Source organism: Cervus canadensis, chromosome 7 (assembly GCF_019320065.1).
Source record: "Cervus canadensis isolate Bull #8, Minnesota chromosome 7, ASM1932006v1, whole genome shotgun sequence".
NCBI lineage: Eukaryota > Metazoa > Chordata > Mammalia > Artiodactyla > Cervidae > Cervus > Cervus canadensis.
Window position 1 is genome coordinate 58,606,990 of NC_057392.1, and position 21,319 is coordinate 58,628,308.

Consider the following 21,319-nt stretch of genomic DNA (forward strand, 5'->3'; position numbering starts at 1 on the left):
TGGGCCCGGGCTGCTGGTCATACTGCAAAGGGACAGAAGACGTTCTTTGTATCCTGGGCTCTCATGTTACAGATGAGACCTCAAAGCTGTAGCAAGTTCCAACTTATATAGCCTGAAACCCTGGGTCTTCACATACAGGGGTCTTGCAGCACATTGTCATTGATCAAGACCAGCAAGTATGTCCTATTAAGTACCCTGTAGCTATGTCCCTTCTCCCCTCCTAACCTACAGGGAGCCCCACCATGTCAATTTTTGAGGGCCAACCATCCAGCAGACTCCCTAACCCTCCAGATCAGACAGGGGAAGAGCAAAGAGGGGTGCCCAGTTACAGGGAACAGTGTGCTACAGTGCCAGCTCTGGAAAGGAGGCTGCCCACCTATCCAGACCCCTTCTCCAGAGGGAGCAGGCCATAAAGCAGAGAGGCAGTGAGCGTAATTGAATTCATGTTTAATAATTACAGGCACCGTGCCCCCCCTTCCCCCTGCTCAGGCAGCAGGGGTGGTGCAGGGGCTGGGGCATATGCCCCCAGCAGCGAGGACGGCAGTCCCAAGAGTGATTTTCAGAAAATAAAAAAGGACCCAAGGGGCAGGCGGTGGTGCCCCCCCCCAAGACACACCAAATTTCAAGACTTTATATATAATATATCTCTGTGCCCCAGAGGGAGGAGAGGGACACCTGGCAGCATCTGGAGGGGGGCCCCAGGCAGCCCCAAGCCATCCTGCCTCTTCAGCCACTTTATTTGCTCAGACAATATCGCACTACAGGCACCCACTGCCACCGCCGCCGCTGCTGCCGCCCCCCTCCCTTGCAGTCCAGGCGGCTGGCTTGGCCATCCGAGTGTCCATGGGGCTCCAAGAACCCGGCCCCACCCGCCCTCAGTTGTGGTCAGACTCCTCCTCCTCCGCCTCACGAAGCCACTTGAAAAAAGTCGTGACAGATTTTAGGGCCACGCCCTTGCCCTGCTGCTCAGCAGGGTCCTTGCTACTCTCCCAGCTATAGAAGGCGTCCTCCTTCACCACGTCCTCGTCATATAGCGCGTCGAAGAACATCCCAAGCAGGTCTGCAAGCAGGCAGAACAGCAGTTAGACGTGTGCTGTCCACAAGCACCCCATCCCACTGCCCAGGAATCCCACCCCTACGCTCCACTGCTGAAACAAGGCCCTGACCCAGCATGCTGACATTTGTGTCTGGCCATTCCAGAGTGACTAGGTCTCTGACACCACGCTAATCTCATGATCTAAGACACTGGTTTGCGAGAATGAGTCACTTGGCCAAAATGTACAAACCCGCCCAGCCTCACCTCAGCAGCTTCAAACTTCACTCATGATATATTTACTTAATGGGGAAAACTGCAGAATTGGTACTCCTGAATTTGAGGAATCACAAAAGGCTGAGACGTATCTCCCATAAAAGTCAAGGGTATAACCTGGAACATTCACTGAGCCGCCCCTGGCCCCATTTTACAGATTCTGACAAACTTGACCCCAATTTTCTCTTACTTTTCACACATCTCCTGAACATATATCCACCCCTTCTCTGGCCTTGACACTTCTATGTGTGATGTATCTTTTGCCAGGAACATTGCTCCTCTTGTCACCTTTTATCACCTTCCTAGTGAATTCCTTTAGGCTCAACTCAAGCACCCTCTCTGCTCTGCTTCTCCCTCCCCTCTAGCTTTCCATCATTCTTCCAAAGCACTTGTACAACCCTGAACATAATCTACTCCATTCACCACATGCACTGCCAGTCTTTCCAAAGAAAACAGTACATTTAAAAGCAAAAGGAGGTTGAGAAGTTGATTACATTTCTTTTGAATACAGCATAGAATCTAGAGTCCAGGCCTCAGTGAAACACTGACTGAGCCATCTAAGAGAAACTGCAAGCCAGGATGTTCCTCAGGCACACCCCCTCAAATCCACAACTGAGGCTATGGACAGCCTCCAACCCCTATCCCTCAGCAATGACAGCAACAGATCACTTATCCCAAACTTGTTTTCCAAACCCCATGCATACCTATCCCAGTGACTCTACACAATTATCCACCACTCTGCCCCATATTTATAAGCCCACGCTTCTCCCACCTAAACACTAAAAGCCTCGTTTTAACAACTACTATCTCTTCACAGCCAGACAAAAGATTTGTCTTTTGACAAGAGATTAGTTGAATTCAAACATTTCTTCTAGGGACTTCCCTGGTGGTCCAAAGGCTAAGACTGCCTGGGTTCAATCCTTGGCCAGGGAACTAGATCCCACAAGCTACAACTAAGACTTGGCTCAGCCAAATCAAATAATAGAAGTTGTTTTTTTTTTTTTAATTTTTGTCTGCACTTGCTGTTTTCTTCCTGATTCGGGGGAGTATTACCCTGTCCTTTTCAATCCAGCTCCTGCCCCCTGCTTTACCAAATACTGTTTCTGCCAGGGTAGCCTCCATGTTTTCACATACCAGAGGCCCTAATTTTCAGATCTGTTCAAGCAGCATCTAGCATTATAGACCATTTCCTTCTCCTAGTATGTCCTGTGCCTCAAGAAATGGGCCTTCAGTCCTGACCTCTTCCTCTCCAAATCAGATACCCAGCTAGCTGCCTACCTACCCAACTGACATCTCTGATCATCCCCACCAGGACCAAACTCAGTATGACCAAACTCAACTTGATCCAGTGGTCCCTGCTGCTGCTGCTAAGTTGCTTCAGTCGTGTCCGACTCTGTGCGACCCCATAGACGGCAGCCCACCAGGCTCCCCAGCCCCTGGGATTCTCCAGGTAAGAACACTGGAGTGGGTTGCCATTTCCTCCTTCAATGCATGAAAGTGAAAAGTGAAAGTGAAGTCGTTCAGTCATCTGACTCTTAGCGACCCCATGGACTGCAGCCCACCAGGCTCCTCCATCCTTGGGATTTTCCAGGCAAGAGTACTGGAGTGGGGTGCCATTGCCTTCTCTGCCAGTGGTCCCTACTGCCCAGTAAATGACATCCCCACTATCATTTCACCTGCTAAAACCATCCTAGGAGTCATATATGACTTCCAATCTCATCACCCTATCCCCAGGCCAGTGTGTCTTCAATCTGCCCACCCTCTCCCATCCTCATTTCCACCAGAGAGGCCGAGCCACTACCAACATGCCCCGATCGGCCAATCTAGCCACATTCACCCCACTCCAAATCACTCTTCCCACTAATGGCCAGGATGATCTAAACACTAAAAAAGAATTTTTAAAATCCCTGCTTGAAATTCCACAAAGGCCAATTTTCCTGTCCTTTGGCTAAAGCCCAAAATTCATCCCATGGTTTAGAGAGTCCTGCATGATCTGGCCACATCCATCTCTCCACCCCACTTGCCTCACATACAACTGGCTGCTGTGCTCTTCCACACTGGCCTTCCTGTAAGTTTTTACCTTGTATGTTTTCACCCTCAGGGCCTCCCTTTACAGATACAGTTCATAGAAGTCTCCCCTTCCCCTTTGTCATTGAAGTCCCCATGTGTCAATTCCCACTCATTCCCTCTGACTAGGTAAATTCTCCCAGAGTATCCTGCAGGACCCTTCTTCCAACACTTACCCAACTCCATGCTCATGTGGGAACTATGTTTGACTTAATCACTGTTAATATCCCAACCCCAATGCCCTGGCACGCAGTGCGTGGTAGGAGTACATGCTTAGTCACTCAGTCGTGTCTCTTTGTGACACCACATACTGTAGCCCGCCAGACTCCTCTGGCCATAGGATTATCCCAGCAAGAATACCGGAGTGGGTTGCCATTTCCTCCTCCAGGGGATCTTCCCCACCCAGGGATCGAACCCATGTCTCCTGCAATGCTAGGCAAATTCTTTACCCAGTGAGCCATTGGGGAAGCACAAAACAGGCAGTCGGTTAACCTTCAAGGCCAAGTCTAACGCTTTCCACTTGGTAAGGAAACAGTGTTGGAGAGAAAAGGACTCAACCATGAAAATATTTTGCTCTCCAGGGACCACCCACTTTTCTTGGGTTGAGACCCTCTCCACCACTGTCCCCCTACAATCTGGTAGTTCCTCCAGCCCACCCACCCCCACCATCCCCGTGGCCTGGCTCTTACTAGGGGGCTGGTCTAAGGTCACTACAAGGGCCTGGAGGGCATAGAGCGCCTGCAGCTCCTTCTGCTCGTCACTTAGGTATTTCTGTAGCAGTTTCGCTCGTGCTTTCAGCACTGCAACATCCACTCGGAGAGAAGACTCAACTACAGGGAGAAAGACAGGGGTAAGTAGAATAACGCACCCTCAGCCTGGTTCAGAACTAGAGGTAAAGACCAAAACCTCCCTCCCTCCATATCTGCTGGGCCCACCCTTGCCCCACCAACTCCCTGGCTCCTCTTACAGATAATTGCAGAATAGCAGACTGTTGTCATGAGGGCTCGAACTAATGTGTTGGATGTCACCTGCTGCTCATTCAGGTTGGCCTGTGCAGGAGAAAGAGAAACAAATGGCTCAAAAGTTCTAAATTATGCCTGGAAGGCTCCATTCTTGTTGCCCCCATCAAGCACCACCTTCTCTCTCCACGCCAGTCTCAAGGAGAAACATACCTCTATCCAGTCAAACACCCGCTGGTTACTGCTGCCCTCCTGCAGCAGCTTCTCTAGCTGCCTGCGCAGCTCCTCGAAGGAGAACAACCTCTGGCCCGGGGTTTCTGACTCCTCTCCCAGGGTATACTCCACCTTCTGCAAGCAGAAAGGCCCACAGTTGGGAGGTAAAAGCATCACATGAGATAACACAAGAGAAGAGGACTGGCCGGCCCCAAGTGCTAGAGTCCACCCAAGTCCACTCACAAACCTGCGCAGTGACAAAGGCACTGACATCCTGGCCTTCAGGTAGAAATTCCTTCCAGGTGAGTCCAGCCTCTCGCCACAGCGTCCCCACCTTTTTAGGACCCTGGAAAACATTAGACCAACTCAGAAACTCTCGTTCTCTCCAAGAGTCTAACAACTTCACAAATATCATCTAACAAATGCATACTGTAATCTCACCAGACACCTGCAAGCAGCTCAGGATGCTAACATACTGAATGGGAACAGTGTGTCCATGGCTACAGTCTAGTACCAAGCACAGACATCAGTCAAATAACCATCCAAAGTCATGAGAAGTTACCTACCACAGTGCTATGAGGCTCAGGAAATGGCCTGAGAGCCTCTAGGAAAATGTCAACTAGTTGTCACAGGACTCTCAAAGAATTACTGGACCACAAAAGGTAAACAACCAAATCGAAATACCTCACCCAAGCCTTCCACACTCATCTACACTTCTCTTTCCAAAATAGCTTAGTTTTTCATTATTGCAAGTAACAAATGCTTATGGGAGAGAACAACTTCTAACAAGTATTCAGCTCCCAAGTCCAGAAAAATTTAGAAGATATAACCCCAACGCAAATCAGTAAACGGCAGTCTCAGTTCATTTTCTCTAAGGGGCAAGAGATTCTGAAGCCATCACAGTTTTACAACAACATATTCAGGATGATGTCATCAACCCTTGACAAAAGTACTTCATGGACTTTAAAAATGTCCATCTTAACACCATTAAAATCAAGCTGTCTCACAGGTGACATACCACAGTTTTAAAATAAGACCGTAAGTTTTTTCTTTCTTAGCAGTGCATAAATGTCACAAAATCCAAGGCACCTTGGAGTCAATGAAATACTACTAGATCAATTTTTCTTTGAATTATTATTTTATACTTCTTAGAAACTATCTGGTACACATTTTTACCTAAAAAAATATGAAAGGACAATTTCTCTCTGATTCAAAAACTCACTCCTCCATGTTCCAGAGCTGCACTCTCTTAAAACTGTTTATTTCCCGACTTCTCATCACCACACAACTTGCCCGTTCAGTCATTTCACCTTTGTATTTGCTAGTCAAAGTTAACTTTAATAAAGCAGTTTCTGTCGTGAACATTACCAAACAGACATCCCTTTGCAATTTCACAGTACTTTGCCCAGTATGTGGTCAACGTTCTAAAAGATGCTAGCTGAATGAATCAACTAATCAATCAAAGGCCTAGGACCTTGTGCTCAGTTGCTCAGTCCTGTCCAACTCTTTGCCACCCCATACTGTAGCTGCCAGGCTCCTCTGTCCATGGGATTTTCCAGTTAAGAATACTGGAGTGGATGGCCATTTCCTTCTCCAGAGGGCCTTAGATTCTCATTCTCCTCCAGCCTTGGCCAGAACCTACTATAGGAACTGGTCTGAGCAAGAGTACCAGCCTCAACATTTTCCCTCCCGGGTACCCACCCAGCACCACCATCCCGCCAAAGGACCACGAGGCTTCAGGGTCACCACCAGCACCCCAAACCACATGGTGGAAGAGACGTCCTAAACAAACCACCTCTGAAAGGCTCACTCACCATGCTTTTGCACAGGAGCCCCAGGATCTCTAGCAACAGGGAAGCAGCCTTGCCCAGGGGTCTCAGAGGTTTTGTTATTTCCCTGTAAGATAAACATTCAGTTGTTAAATTAGCCTCCCACACACTCTCAACATACTAGCCCATCGGTTCCTAAATCCAGGGCTCTGACCCACACCTCCTTTCTCTCTCCTTCCTACCTTTACCTCCCCTGAATTCCACCAGAGGGGGCTTACCTGAACAGCTCCCCCATGGGCACCCCACCTTCCTGCAGAATGGGCGTTATCAATTCTGCTAGGTAGAGCCACACATGAGGAATGTCAATTTCCATGTCTTCAGCCAACTCTAGAATTTCATATAGCCTGCATAGGGAATTCAAAGTCAGGACCTTCTAAGACAAGCCTGCACTCCTTTGTTGCCCTCCTTCTGAGGCAACAAAGGCATAGCTAAAGGGATCAACTGCAGGGCCCTCCTCAGGAACATTTCCTAAACATGGGGCAATTACCTCACACTAAGTGAAAGCTGCTCAGGCGTGTCCGACTCTTTGCAACCCCATGGCCTGTACAGTCCATGGAATTCTCCAGGGCAGAATACTGGAGTGGGTAGCCTTTCCCTTCTCCAGGGGATCATCCCAACTCAGGGATCGAACCCAGGTCTCCTGCCTTGCAGGCAGATTCTTTACCAGTTGAGCCACAAGGCAAACCCAAGAATACTGTCGTGGGTAGCCTATCCCTTTCTCCAACAGATCCTCCCGACCCAGGAATCGAACTGGGGTCTCCTGCACTGCAGGTGGATTCTTTACCAACTGAACCATCAGGGAAGCCCTATCTCACACTAAGGCCACCTTCTGCTCCTTAGACAGCTCACCCCCAACCATGCCAAAAATTATGTTGACCAGAATGGCTGAGGGGCCTAAACTCTTATTCAAGGGTCCTACAAAGGAGAGAAAGGTATGGGAAGGTAAGAATGGGAGGCCTACAGAAGTCAGTCATACCCTTGGTAGTACTGAGCAGTGGAGAGGTGCCCGGCACAGAGCAGCTGGTGCAGCAGCCGCCCCATGTGCTCCCGAGCAATGGCGCTGCGCTCCAGTGTGGACTCGATGCCGTGCCGCACAAAGATGAAGAGCAGTGAGGGCGAGGCCAGCTCCTGCACGCACTGCACTGCCTCCTGGAGGGACGCAGAGCAGAGAAGGGAGACCAGTCACTGTGTAGCTCAGACCCTCTACCCCTGCCTGTCAGCACAGGCCCCTTCCCACGCACCCTGCCATCCCTCACTCAGACCACTCCTATGGCTTGCCTTCATGTCATTGAGATGGAGGTACTCCTCAATGATGGCCCTAGATTTCTTCTCCAGCTCCTCTTCAGAGAGCGCAGCCTTCGGGGGACCCACCGGAGGGAGGGCAGCTTCTCGCTTCACTGAGTGGAGAAAAACATATCACAGATTCATCAGTTCCAGTCTTCCTAGCAAACAGGGTCTGGAGCCCTGAAGACATTGTCTGGGGACTGGTTGGTCCCAAACCAGCCCACACTCTTCTCTTCCCTTCCCCCGGCCCCTTACCAGCTTCCCGCCCGCGGTCCCGATCCTCCGTGAGGCTAGCTGCCTTGCGCAGTCCATCAGGCTGAGAGGGCCGCTCTCTACTCCGTTCCTCCACTTCCTTGCTGAAGCTCCGCTTGGTGGCGGGTGTTCGCGCGCGATCAAGCCGGTCACCACGGTCACCTCCCCGTTCACTCCGCTCTAGGCGGTCTCCCCGGTCCCCAGCTTTCTCACCTCGTTCCCGGCTCAAGCTACTCCTGGAAGACAGACAGGCAGATCGTCTCTCACCTGTACTGCCCAGGTGCACTCCTGTTTTAACTATCAAACATGCTGAGTAACTGTCTGGCCTTGTTCTTGGCAGCAGGAATACACCCCAACTCAGTCAGGAGCTCTGAGCATTACAGGTGTTAAGAATCCCTGTGTTAGCAGCCAAAACCCAATGAGAACTCAGTGTGATGAACAGACACATCGAGGAAACCTCACCTCTGCACCACTCGTCTGTTATCTGTGCTTTCTGTTGGTACTGCTTGTTGAAGGGCTGAGAAGCGATTCAAGGTACTAGTGGCTGGACGAGCAGCTTCTGATGCTGGAGAAGCAGAAAACTCAGATTAAAGACACCTGGTCCTAGTTCTGGCACTAAGGTAGAGTTCAATCCCTAGTCCCAAGTACACACCACCTGTATGATCTAACCACTCTGCAGTGAAAGCCTCCCATACAGACAAGGCTCTGCCCTCAAGAGAGCGGAAAAACCACCCAGCTCTTGACAGCAACAGTGGCCTCCATACCTGCATCGGAAGGCTTGGCTCCAGAGCCTCCACTGCTACCCTTGCCCCAGCTCAATCGACCTCCAGGTGCAAACAGCTGGTTATTAGAATCGATGGAGCCAGGCTGAGGAAGCAAAGGGAGTGGAGAGTCATGGGTCTGATCCAGCCAAAGCCCCCAGCCAGCCCCCACCACACAGAGCCACAAGCAGCCTAGACCAGTAAAAGTTTCAGGCTTTACAGACCACACAGTTTCAACTAGTCGACTGCCACTGTAGCACAGGAGCAGTCACAGACAGCCCTCACAAGGCAGGACTGTGGTTCTGTGCCAAAACCTTATAGACACTGAAATTTACATTTTATAAAATTTCTTGTCACAAAGTATCACTTTTTCTCTCCAAACATTAAAAAAATGTAGAAAACTCTCATTTGTAGCTTGTGGGTATACAGAGGCACAGAATGGCTGGATTTGGTATGCATATCAGGGTGCTGATCACTGGTTCAGATCAATGCAAATTCACTCCCTAGAGATGGCAGTTCTGCCCAGAAATCTAACTAGTTGGTCTAAGGGTGAAAATTCAAGCTGGGAAAATTCCCAACTTCAGAAAGCAAGGGGACTAAGACCCAAGCCTACGCTTAAGGCCTGTCTGACCAATCTTTTATTCTCCCATCACCCCTTTCAACATATACACCCCTACCTTCGTGATCTTAGTGAGTCGAGAAGTGTCAATAGGGCGGCTGCCCTTGCTGATGGGTACTGTGTTCCAGCCACCATCATCCACAAGTGGAAGGCCACGGCCTGGGACAAGCAAAGCACACTGGAATGATGAGCAAGTCCCAGCAACCCCGCTCCGGAGAGCTGCCACCAGCCTCCCTTCCTCAGATCCTCAGTTCCATCACGGGGTCTCAGTGGCCCAGACACGTGGCGCTAAGAAGAAGTCATCATTGGAAAGCACAACGCCTCACACCGTCCCTCCTCAGTCCCAGCCTCCAACTCACTGATGGGTGGGCCTGGAGGGCCACCCCGACGCTTGTCGCTGCCCTTGGCCATTAGCTGCTGCACTTTTATGTGCTCCCGATGCTCCTCCATCTCAGCTTCCTTGTGGATTTGGTCAATTGTCTTGGGACCCTGGTCCCCTCGGCGTGGCACCCAGTTGCTCTGTGGGATAGGCCAGTCACAGGGTAATTACATCAGAGAGGACCAGACCAGCGTCAGGAAGTGGGGGCTGTGGGGTCAGAGGCAGCAGGCTGACAGTGGGAAAGAGGGAACACATACCTTTCGCAGATCCAGCACATCCTGCAGCATAAAGCGGATCCGGGATGAAGTCTTCTTTTCCTTAATAATTTTTTCCATCTGGTTGAAATACTGATCCATCCGGGGCTGGCAAGAAGCAAAGGGATCAAGGTCATCTGCAGCTTCAGATCCTGCCCCTCCTCAGGCTTTCAGCCCTACCACTGCAGCTCAGGGGCACACAGTGCCACACCAACACAACAGCCGGGAAAGGTGTTGGTCAGTGTACGGCAGACCCTGTGTGCTTTAGCCTGGCCTTTCCCATACCCCAGGACCCCTACCTTGGCCTTTTCAAAGTCCAGGTCTTTGCCAATGGTGGTGAGCAGACGGCAAAGGCATTCAAGGGACTCTTCATCATGGTTCTTAAGTAGTTTAACCACACAGTCATGCATGATTGCCTCTGTTAACATCTTCAGTTTGAACAGCTCCCCGATAAACTTGATATTCCCTAATGAGCGCCGCCGGGCTATGTCTCGAGCCTCTTCCAGCTCCTCTTTCAGGCGTCCCCGTTCCTCTGCCTGCCGGTCACAGGACAGGGGTCACATCAAAAGGACACCAGCCACTCAGTTAAAACCTTCCCTCCACTACCTGGCAGCTAGCACCAAGCACTCACATTCTAAGGCAGAGAACTGCCCCCAAACACCACTATCCCCACTCCCACTTGTGCAGCTGAGGAGCAACCGGGTGCAGTGGCAGAATCGGGAGTGGAATTTCTCTCACCGTAGCAGCTTCATCCATCTCTTTTTGCTTCTTCTCAAAAACCTCATCATCATCTTTGTCTTTTTCAAACTCCTTCTGACATCGATTTAACAACAATTTTCGGAAGTTCACAGTCACTGTTGGCTTTTCTGTAGTGGGCACTTTCAGCTGTACGTCAAAGAGAACATCACATTCAGACCAGTCGAGGGCAGGGCAAGGAAAACCCTCCAAAAGTCTTCAACTACATGACCCCTGAGGACCTCTGACCCGGCTCTGCCTCATTCTGGCTGCCACCACCAGCACAGGATGGAAGAACCAAGAAGCTGGACTCAGAGGCTTAGGACGAGAAGTGAGAACTAGACCACAAAGCTTAGAGAACGGTGGAAACTAACCGCCATGAGGCAGCGGCACATGTTGGCATAGGCCACGGAGAAGTTGGGTTCTGAGATGGCCTTCTCGAAGATGAGGTCAATGACTCCTTTGAGACGTTCCTCGGTATCAATGGCTAGCTGTGTCACCTGCTTCATCAGCTGCTGGAACATCTGGGGTGTCAGTTTATTCAAGATGGAGCGCACCCTGCGGAACAGGTCCTGGAGGAGAGAGGGAACAGAGAAGGCATAGAATCCAGTGACATGTTCAGGGGCTGCTGAGAGGGGTGGAGAGGGTCGTGGGGACTCGGATAGATGCTAGTGATGAGAATGGCCAGGAGCAAAGAGGTCAAGGATGGCTCAGAGGGTAGACCTTCAGGAGAAGGATTGGAGACCAAGGCACAACTTTCAGGTACCTGGGTTTTGCTGCCATCAGCATCCTCTTCCCCTCGGTCCTTATCAGCCGCCGTCCGCTTGCTACTGGGTTTCCAGGCCTTTTCTGCTTTATTCAGTTTTATATCTTCGGTCATTGACACTGTGGCAATGATCTTCCGTGGTTCCTTTCGGGGGCCCTGCTGAGATCGCCGGGGTCCCAGGCCAGCCTGCTAAGCAAGGAGCAGGGACAGAAGACAGGGAACCAGTCAGCACAACAACCACCATCGCTCACATCTCCAGGGCAGACTTCTCCCCACCCCTCAATGAGATACAGGGACAAACTCCCCCAACACACCCCTTGTCAGTCCCACTCACCGGCCCTCGGGGCAGCTCCCCACCTGGCCCACCCCTTGGGGGCCCACGGTTGCTAAGGGCTGGTCGGCCAAGGTTGGCAAAGGACGGAGTGAAGTCTGGGCCACAATTTATGCCCTGAAGTCTAGAGGGGTCCAGCGGTCGCAATGGTGTTTTATTGGCCTGTGAAAGAGACAGAGAAGGTATCAGAAACAGGACAGGGCTAGCTACTGACCACTCTTTCAGGACCTCTGGCTCCTCTTTAGCCATCCAACCAGCATAAACTTACTCTCTCCCTCAGGTCTACCAACCTTATCCAACACCACGTCACTGATGTGGGGCAATCCCTCAGGCTTCTGCATACTAGCAAAGATGAACTGAAAGCCAAGCAGGAACTCTCGGTCGTAACGCTTTTTCTCCTCAAGGTTTAGAGGCTTCCACTGATCTGCATGGAAAACAGGATGAAGCAATCACACTGCTCTCTCCTGGATCCTGACAAGCATACTTTCTCACCCGTTCTTTCCACATACCTGACTTATATTCATACTTCTGTTCCCCTGGCTGGATATTCTCTGCATTTTGAATCTTGTCTTCCTTTGAGTCCCAGGTCTCCTCTCCTTCCTCAGACCGCAGGGGCACACTGCTGCCCTCAGGCTCTGGACTGGGATTGTTGCCTACAGGTGGCTGATTTTCCACCTCTGGTACCCCTGGGTTCGCCTGGAACCATCAGACATTTCATCTTGGCTGCACTGTCACCACTGTTCCACACCCAAACTCTGCCCTTCTCCCTCCGCATTCTCCTCTCCCTCTGCTCCCTTACCTCCTTGAAGGCATCTAGAAGGTCTCCTACAGCCTCCTTCTTATTTAGCTCCTTAATTTTCCGTCTCCTCTTTGGCACAGACACTGCCACTATTTGGGGGGGAGGAGTGAGAATAACTTAAGGAGTACCCCAACCTCTGGGAAAATAAAAAGCCACTGTACAATATTCCCTTTTTTCATCACATCCTCTCTCAACTTATAATTCCTCAATCTAGCCCTTGAGAGTTCCATTACAGGGCTTCTATGACCCAGACACAATGGCCCAAGAGGTCATCCATCAACAAAGGAAAAAACCACACCCAGCCTGCCCCACCTCCACCATCCAGCAGCACCTTACCTTGGGTGGCTACTGCCACCTCCAAATCCTGGGACAGGTGGGCTGGGACAGGGGTGCTCTCTGGGGGGAGAGGTTCCTCTCCTCCCTTCTCACCCTCAGCTTCTCCTTCCTCTTCCTCTTCTTCCTCCTCCTCCATGTCCTCCTCCTGAGCAGGGGAAGCCACTGGAGGAGCCAGAGCTGGGGTAGCAGAAAGGACAGTGGGGGGAGTCACCGACACTGTAGCCTCCTTGGCCTGTTCCTCTGGTTCACTGGCTGGGTTTATGTCCATAGTTGGTGGTGAAGGGGCTCCGTTGAGCAATTCCTCAGGTTGGGCAGTTGGAGCAACAGGCATGGGGGATTCAGAGGGACAAGCTGGAGGAGGGAGAGGGGCAAGCTCTGGGCTTGACTCCACCTCTGGTTCCAAATTCTCAGATGGGACTGTGCCATTAGGCTCAGGAAGAATTTCCACCTTGTGAGATGCCAGGGGGCTGGGAACCTGGAGAGGACTGGAAGAGAACTCAGACTCTGGAACTGGTTTGCTCAGCGTCACTTCTACTTCCAATATGGGTTCAGCGAGGGGAGTGGGTTCTGGAGAGAGGCAATATGGCTCCCCAGTTTCAGGGGGCGTGGGGGTTGATTCTTCTACAGACGTCTGTATCATCCCCGTTGTCATCGTGTCCCCAGTAACAGACAGGACTGTGAGATTAGGCTCAGATCCCGGTTCCAAGACTGGGGGCGGTGATGGGGTTGGAGAAGGTGATGAAGGCTGGGATTCTGAAGGGCTGTGCTCTGGGCCAGGTAACCCTGGCCGCTCCCCAATGATTGCTCCCTGCGACCGGTCATCTGCACCATAGGAAGAACAGGTAATTAGAGGCAAGTCCTTCCCTGTGATTGTTGTTCCTCCTCCCAGCCAAGCATTCCCCACCTAATAGCCCCTCCTACACACAGTCTTCTCCCACCCAGGTCTTTTTCATTCTCACTCAAAATCCAATCTGCCCTTAAATTCTACTACTTGAAACCTAAGTCATTCTTCTCTGACATCCAGTTCAAGTCACTCTACTTTCTTGGCATTTTAAACGGCCACACTCCTTTTCTCTGTAAGATCCATGCACCACCTGCTTACTTACCTGGCCGGACGACGACAGCAACCTGGGGTGTCTCCCCATTAGCCTGAGGCTCCAGACCGCCTCCCGTCTGCAGGACACAAAGGGTTACCAAGTTTGCCCTGAAGAGTCCCACAACCCTGCTACAGCCATTTCTACTTTAGCTGCCTAGAAATCCAGGAAAGCAGGGAAATAAGTCCCTTAGTTGAAGAAAAAGACCAAGGGACCTGGGAATCCAGGGAAGAACAGCCATCCCAGTCAGGGCATCACTCAAAGGACAGACAGTACCTGGGGAGGGGTGGGTGTGGAGGCAGTGCGGGCCCCAGACATGATCTCCTCTGTGATATCCTTCCCTCCTTGGTTTGGGTCTCGAATTCGGATCTGGGGAAAAAAAGCTACGGGATAAGTGGGAAACAGGAGCAGCCCACCTCTCCACCCTGCCCCACTCCTAAGACTCCAGGCCAACCCACCACCCCCCACTGGGAAGCAGGTGGGTAGGTGCCAGAAACCCCATAAGTTCTACTGTCAACCCATCCGGCTGCTCTTGTAGTCTGTGCCCTGGCCCCCACCCCAAGACACTCTTGACCTCACAGAGCAGGCACGTACATCACAATGCCCCTCCCTCCCTTATCCCTGCGCCACCAGTCCCCAAGAAGTGGCTGCACTCCCAGGGGCCCAGGACCCCCATCGAGCACCCAACCGGCTCACTTGTGGCTAGTCTGCCTGATCTCTGGGGGCAGGGCCCAGATCCAGTGGGTGGAGCCAGGGTGACTCAGCGGCTTCCCCAGCCCTGGCACCCTATTCTGGGCACCACGCCCAGGGCTTGAGGACTGAGCAGAGGCGGAGGCCTCAAGAGCTTCCAGGACTGGGGGGTGGGGACACAGAAAACAAACCATTTCCAAGGCAAGCCACCAGAAACCCAAAACCAAACTTAGATGTTATGGACAGAAAACCCAGGTCTCTCAAGAATTTCCCTCCCAGATACTTCAATCTTCTAGTGAGCTTCTTCTATACTGCAATCTTAGTACCTTACAAAGAACCTGAGCATTTCACACATCCCCATTCTCTGCCTACTCTCAGGTGAAGATCTCCCTCAACTTCCTGCTCCCTGACCCACAATGTGCCTGACCTTGATCCTTGCTTTCCCAGATGTCCTACAACCCCTTGCTGCTACTCACCGTCTTCCGCTCCCTCTTGGGAGCAATCTGGGGTGGCTGGTTCATCAAAACAGGTGGGGGAGCCACACCAGTGGGAAACTGCTGCACACCCTGGGCTGGGTAGTAAGCGCCAGCTTGGGGGAGGCGGGGGGACAAGGAAAGGAAGAATAGTGGCAGGGTCAGGGCCCAACCACATACAGTTGCCTGCTTGAGCACAAATGCCTCCCAGCCCCTGGAGAACCTCTCATCACCCATAGCCGGCCCCTTACCCTGCCCCACCCTCCTCCCCAAGGGAATTAGGTGTCTGTCAAAGCTGGGGAACCAGTCTGAACTGCGTTTACAAGAATTCCTAACACTGACACACACACCCCTTGTAGGCAGGCACTCCTTCCCCACCACACACCAGCTACTATGTCTGTTCCTCTTCTACCCCATAAGGTAACATGGATGCATCCCACCCCCAGCAAAACACACATGTACTCAGAGAGCAGCAACTACTTAACCTGAAACAGAATCAGGTCTTTGGCTGCGAATGATAAAAACAGATTTGCCAACCCTGTTCCATTCAACCTGAGTCCAATTCCAGTCTCCAGCCCTCTGGTAAGGGGCTAGGAAACAAAAAGTAACATTATGAACCAGGCCCAGGATGAGGAAAATTCCTTAAAGCAATGGTCTCCAAAATGGGATACATTCTTTAATATCATCCCATAACCTCCACTCGTTTTTGACAAGCAACATTAAGTGTTATTTGTTTAAATTATGCATACGTATAACAAACAAAAACATACATGTATTAGAAGTACATACTCAAAATTTTTCCTGATGGTCAAAAAATTTTGGAAACCACTGCCATAAAGAACAGACTAATCCTTTCCTAGAATATAAATGAAAAACAGCTACAGAAACCTCCCAAATCCACGTTACACGGGCTCCCCCCAACCATGGAACAAGTGTCAGGGAATGTTTACTGACAGGTCCTCAAACTAGCACCTGAACTATATCCCTTGACATGGGGAGGACTCTACAACTCTCAACAATAATGTAAAATCCTCTCCCCACCACCCCCCAACGCCAGTTACAAACTAAGCACCAATCCCGACTACTGCTTATCATTTTTAGAGCAAGAGACAGGCCTGGGAAGGGTCCTAGAAATTAGGCAAGTTTAAATGCTCCCTGGGACTCACTCTCCCTGACTCCAGACCCCGCTTACCGTAGGTCCCAAACTCTGTAGGGCTTGCACCTGGGTAGAAGCTTGGGGCTCCCGGCTGCACAGAATACTGCTGTGTCGGGACAACATATGTGGAACGGCCCTGGTGGAGGGGAAGGGGGATAAGGAAGGAAGAGAAGGAGTTGAGGGAGCTACGAATACCACATCAGACTACAAAGAGAATGCAGGGCAAGACAGGACAAGCCAACTCTGGGCAATGACCAGAAGAAAGTCCCAACTCTAGAGCAGAGATGGGACTGGAGGATCAGGGTAGGGGAGGTGGGGGAGCGGGGACAAGGTTGTGTGGCTTCAGCACCCAAGCCTCCAGCCTCACCTGTCCAGGGATGTAGTAGGCCCCCTGGGAGGCTGGGTAGGAGATCTGGGAAGGGATCATCATTACTTGGGATCCAGCAGGATAGACATGGGCAGCTGGGCCAGGGCGGGCAGGGGCTGCACTCTGCACTCGGGAGGCTGCACTGCTCGGGGGCTGGGCCCGGCTAGGGTAGAAGTGCTGTGAGGAGGGAGGAAGGCAGTTGGCACTGGGCAGGGGAGGAAGTGGACAGCAAAATGGCCATTCCACTATGTCTCTAGTCTGGAGAGAAGTACCGGGGGCTTTGGAGCATGGGACCAACACTGCCAAGACTCACTTGACCAACTGATGGTAAAGTGGCCTCTTGTACTCACGTGTGCCCTCCAAACTCAGGTACACACTTTGCACTTGGTATATTTACTCCCTCCCTGCCATGCATACTCATGTCACCTCCTCCACGCTATCCTTCAGCAGAGGCTTCCTAATACCCAGATGCATCATGCCTAAGTAAAGCCTTTTTCAGCAGCATACTCCCCAGCATGCACTGCACCATCCTAAGGTACTGAGGAGCTAACCGCTAACATGCAAGTTTCCCAGATACGCGCTATGCAAGATTTTGCCCCTAACATGCACTGGTCAGCCTCAGACTGAGGACCTGGACAGCCAACAAGTCCCACCCTGAGGAACCCCAGTCCCTGTGTCTAGCCCCTGACTAGGGAGGAGGGTAAGGGTGAGGCCAAGAGAGAGTCCAGGATTAGCAAAGGGGTATTACCTGCAGAGACCTGAATCCTCCCTGAGAGCACATGGGGACAGGAAAGAAGAGAATTATCCCCAAGGTGATGAGGGGGAGAAAAATGAAGGAGGCAGGACAAGAATCCGCTCCCATTTAGTGAGGAAGAATTTAGGGAATAGAGAAAGGTAAGAACCAGCTGGAATGTTTCTCTTCCCACAGTCCAAAGAGAAAGAAGGGATGAGGAATGGAGCAATGGCGACCTCCAGTAAAAGGAGGAAATAGGAAAGGAGTTGGCAGCAAGGCCCAAAGCACTGCCCCCAGTTCTCAAGGCACCAGAACCCCTAGTAATGCCATCCCCACCAACAACACACTCCCCGAGGGGCCAGCCACCGTGAGTAATCAACAGTGCAAAGTGCAGAACCGCATGAAAGAACACACAGCAACTGTCAGGAAACTGGGGCAAGTACAGGGCCTCCAGAGTTTCCATCCTAGGCCCAAAGTGGCCTAAGCTTTACATGGCTCCCACCCAGGTCCCCTACTCCCCTCCCCACAGCCCCTCACCTGGCGGGGCTGAGAAGGCGTGTTCATTTGTGTCGCTTGAGGCGTACTGAACACCACCGGTGCTGTCTGCCCCGGGGGAAACGCTGGCTGAAGGGGGGAGACCAGATTTCAGCAAGAGGGGAAACCCAGGTGGTGCAGAAACTCAAGCTGGTGAAGGGGAGCAGATCTGTGGCAAGAGCCTCAACAGTCCACATATACCCTCCCAATGACAGCCCCTGGGAACAGCCTGGGGGCCCTGTCTCAATTTGGCAGCAAGAAGCTGCACTTTGCCCTGACAGAGAAGGGGGTGGGAAAATCCAGAGGTTGGAACCTGTTCCTGACCCGGCTGCCTGGTCTCCCCAACCCCCACCCCAGTCCCTGTTAATTCCTCCCTAATTACCTGTGGGAGTCCAGGGGATGGGGCAGGTGGGGGGCCTGTGGGCTGTGGAGCTTTGTTCATTTCATTTGGTGCCACATCAGGGTCCCCCCAGCACCTGTTGGGAAAGAGTGGCGCTCAGAAAAGGAAATGGACACAAACTTAAGGCAAATGGAGTGGGGGAGGGGTTGAAGCAAGGGCTGGGTCCCACAATGAGCCCCGGAGGCGCCAAGGGGGTAAAGGAACATTAAAGATACAGCTTATGTCCCCACCAACACCCTGTCAAACCCTCACCACCTCCAAACCACCCCCCCACCCCGATCTGCTCAAACAGCCCTTCACTCACCCCCTCGGTTAAGAACAAATCCACGGTGCGGCCTACAGGTTCTGGGCATCCGAGGGCCTGGGGTTGGGAGGTGAGGGGTATCAACCTGGCTCCGCGGGGCCCAAGACCAACCAGACCGGAAATTCCAGGTCTCGCTGGCACCAGGCTCCCGGATCACAAACGGAGCTAGCAGCTTCGGCCGCGGTGTCCCCACCCCCCACCCGGGGACACCGGGTTCGGGGCCTGGCCCAGGGGCACACGAGGCATGCCTGCCGTGGGTGGTAGCAGAGGCACCCACGCGGGGCCAGAGGCGAGGCCTGCCGCCGCCCGGGAGTGGAGACCAGGAAGGGCGGCAGTCGGGCCGTAAAAGGCCAGGCGGGCGGCGGCTGAAGAAGAGCCGGTTTGAAGCAAGTGAGGGTCGGCCTGGAGGGCGGGCGGGGCCGGGGGCTCCTCCCTGCCCGCCGCCGCCGCCTCCCTCCCCTGCGCCCTCCCTGCGCAGCGCCGGCCAGTGCCAAAGAACAACGTGTCACTTCCCGGCGGCCGGGCCGCAAAGGGGGGAGGGGGCGGCGGGCCGGGAGCCGCGGTGCCTGCGCCCGCGGGGCCTCCTCGGGTCGGGCCGAGGTGGCACTTAGCGGCCGGGGAACCCGGCGCCTCCCGGCCTGCGGGAACCGCATATTCCGGCCCCGTGCTCCCCCACCCCCACCCGGCAGCCAGGCCGAGCCAGGCCGGGCACACGTGGGCCGGGGATCGGGCCCTGGCGGGCCGGGGCCCGGGCTTGAGCCGCGGGGCCAGGGCGCTGGGGCGGCGGCGCAGGGTAGCCGGTCCCGGCCCGGATGGCGGCGGATGCGGGGGGAGGGGGTGGGGGGGCCGGGTCGGGCCCGGACATGGCGGCTTTACCTTCAGTCTCCTTCAGTCCGCGCGGCCGAGCCCCACGCAGCCGCACAGACGTAGTCCACAACCATTTCCGGCTCCCCGCACGGATCCCGCTCGGCGGCCACCGCTTCTCCGCAGGCGCAGCCGGCGCCCCCACGTGACCGGCGCAGAGGGCGGAGCAGCGCCCGGCGCCGCGGAGCACATGGGATTTGCCCCGCCTTATCATGTGACAGCCACTGCCCGCCTCCTGTCCCCTCCCGAACTTTGGAACTCCCAGGCCGACCCGGCTCCGCGTCTGTGTTCCGCGATTCTTTGGTTCATTCATACTTTGAGCTAGCATTTATTGAGTGCATATTGAGTGCGAGGCAAAGTGCTGGCTGAGGGTTGAGAGTACTGACATTAAAGATTCAGTCCCGCCGAAGTAAACCATGGACAAAAACGGAAAAAAATACAAGTTAGGCAGTCTTTGAAAATAATGTAAATTAGATAAAGAACTATTAAACTGGGTGTTACGCTAAAAGAATTGAAGTATTCTAAGTAGGGAGTTAGATTTGTCTTTTATAAAGATCAGCCACTCCCAGGGAGGGACTAAAATCAGTCATGGAAAGTTCAAATAGTGATGGGATAAGTAAACCCAAGACCTCTCCCTGGCAGCCAAGAAATTCTGAACCGCCTGAAGGGACATACTAAAGCCACAGCTACTTAGAGTCAGCCTGGATTTTAATCCAAATTTCTCCACTTACTCTCCTAGTGATGTACCTACTACTTACCTACTTAATACTTGCTGTAAAACGAAAATATTTGAAACAATGCAGTCTGGCTCAGTTCTGAGCTTTTACCCACCCTGCTTTCACGCTATTGGACTGTGAGGTTTGATAGTTCTTGTGAAAGTACTTAAAACTGTGCTTAAGTACCTAGCTAAAGCTATTTTCTCTCTCTCCTTCCCACCCCCTTCTTTGTATTCAAACACACATAATCTCAGAAAACACTGTTTCACCAATGATGACCTTTGTGATTTCACTTAATCTTCACAATATCCTACAAAATGTATTGTATTACTATGCATTGTATTATTAGCCCCATTGTATCAGAGTAACTTAAGCTCCAAAGAGAGAAGAGCAAAAATAGACACACAGGAAGAACCATAAGGAGAATGAAAATGTACATGTAGCATGTTCTCTGTTACATTCTTGGAGTTCTGTAGTTTATGGTGTATGGCTGCCTCCCTTCTCTGCTCTTCTCATTTCTCTTTCTACGCAAACTAATAAATAAAAATCAATTACTGCGTACATGGCAATTCCTTCTTAGCTCAGAAATCACTCTGAAACCCCAGTCAGGGACTTCCCTGGTGGTCCAGTGGTTAAGACTTCACCTTCCAGTGCAAGGGGTGTGGGTTGGATCCTGGTTGGTGAGCGAAGATTCCCTCGTACCTCACAGCCAAAAAAACTAAACATAATTTTTGGTAGAAACCAACACAATACTGTAAAGCAATTATCCTTAAATTAAAAACAAATTTAATTTTAAAAGTCAAAAATAATAGATCCCTTCTCAATATTCTTCATACTAACATCCAAAAAACAGTAAATATTTTCCAAAAATTAAAAAAACTAAACGTAAAACAGAAACAATATTGTAACAAGTTCAATAAACTTTTAAGATTTTTTTTTTAAATCTTAAACTCCCATCAGAACAAGGTACTACCTAAAACATTGCTGTGTGCTTAGTCACTCAGCTGTATCTGACTCTCTGAGACCCCCATGGACTGTATGTAGCCTGCCTAATCACCCTACAGGCATCTTAAATTATGTATGCCTAGATAGAAA

General features: G+C 51.9%; 1 protein-coding gene and 1 non-coding gene across 8 annotated transcripts; both read right to left on the reverse strand.

Annotated features, from left to right (window-relative positions):
- Positions 1 to 430: 430 nt before the first annotated feature.
- Positions 431 to 19,671, reverse strand: EIF4G1 (eukaryotic translation initiation factor 4 gamma 1). 7 transcript variants are annotated; one of them, XM_043473522.1, is made up of 33 exons: positions 19,521 to 19,671; positions 18,645 to 18,701; positions 18,323 to 18,416; positions 17,944 to 18,030; positions 16,674 to 16,850; positions 16,343 to 16,442; positions 15,154 to 15,266; positions 14,264 to 14,356; positions 14,000 to 14,066; positions 12,894 to 13,715; positions 12,558 to 12,646; positions 12,268 to 12,454; positions 12,049 to 12,182; positions 11,762 to 11,920; positions 11,428 to 11,613; positions 11,036 to 11,233; positions 10,665 to 10,811; positions 10,226 to 10,462; positions 9,930 to 10,034; positions 9,653 to 9,812; positions 9,352 to 9,452; positions 8,678 to 8,780; positions 8,376 to 8,478; positions 7,917 to 8,149; positions 7,656 to 7,774; positions 7,354 to 7,526; positions 6,596 to 6,721; positions 6,363 to 6,444; positions 4,796 to 4,894; positions 4,549 to 4,683; positions 4,344 to 4,425; positions 4,066 to 4,206; positions 431 to 1,060 (listed from the first exon to the last, which is right to left on the reverse strand). In XM_043473522.1, the coding sequence occupies exons 3-33, from the start codon at positions 18,380 to 18,382 to the stop codon at positions 876 to 878; spliced, it is 4,803 nt and encodes a 1,600-aa protein (XP_043329457.1). In that variant the 5' UTR covers positions 18,383 to 18,416; positions 18,645 to 18,701; positions 19,521 to 19,671; the 3' UTR covers positions 431 to 875. The 7 variants fall into 7 exon arrangements, with proteins under 7 accessions (XP_043329457.1, XP_043329456.1, XP_043329458.1 ...); XM_043473521.1 differs by having other exon boundaries at positions 11,428 to 11,616; XM_043473523.1 differs by lacking the exon at positions 17,944 to 18,030 and having other exon boundaries at positions 11,428 to 11,616.
- Positions 9,529 to 9,604, reverse strand: LOC122445684. Its single transcript, XR_006270639.1, has one exon. It is a non-coding gene; the product is annotated as a small nucleolar RNA SNORD66 (small nucleolar RNA).
- Positions 19,672 to 21,319: the final 1,648 nt, after the last annotated feature.

Coding starts and splice junctions, on each gene's coding strand:
- EIF4G1 (XM_043473521.1), bottom strand. CDS start 18,382: ATGAACAAAGCTCCACAGCCCACAGGCCCCCCACCTGCCCCATCCCCT. Junction 16,443..16,673: donor CCTACTACATCCCTGGACAG/GTGAGGCTGGAG, acceptor CCCCTCCACCAG/GGCCGTTCCACATATGTTGT. Junction 6,722..7,353: donor ACTGCTCAGTACTACCAAGG/GTATGACTGACT, acceptor TTCCCTATGCAG/GCTATATGAAATTCTAGAGT.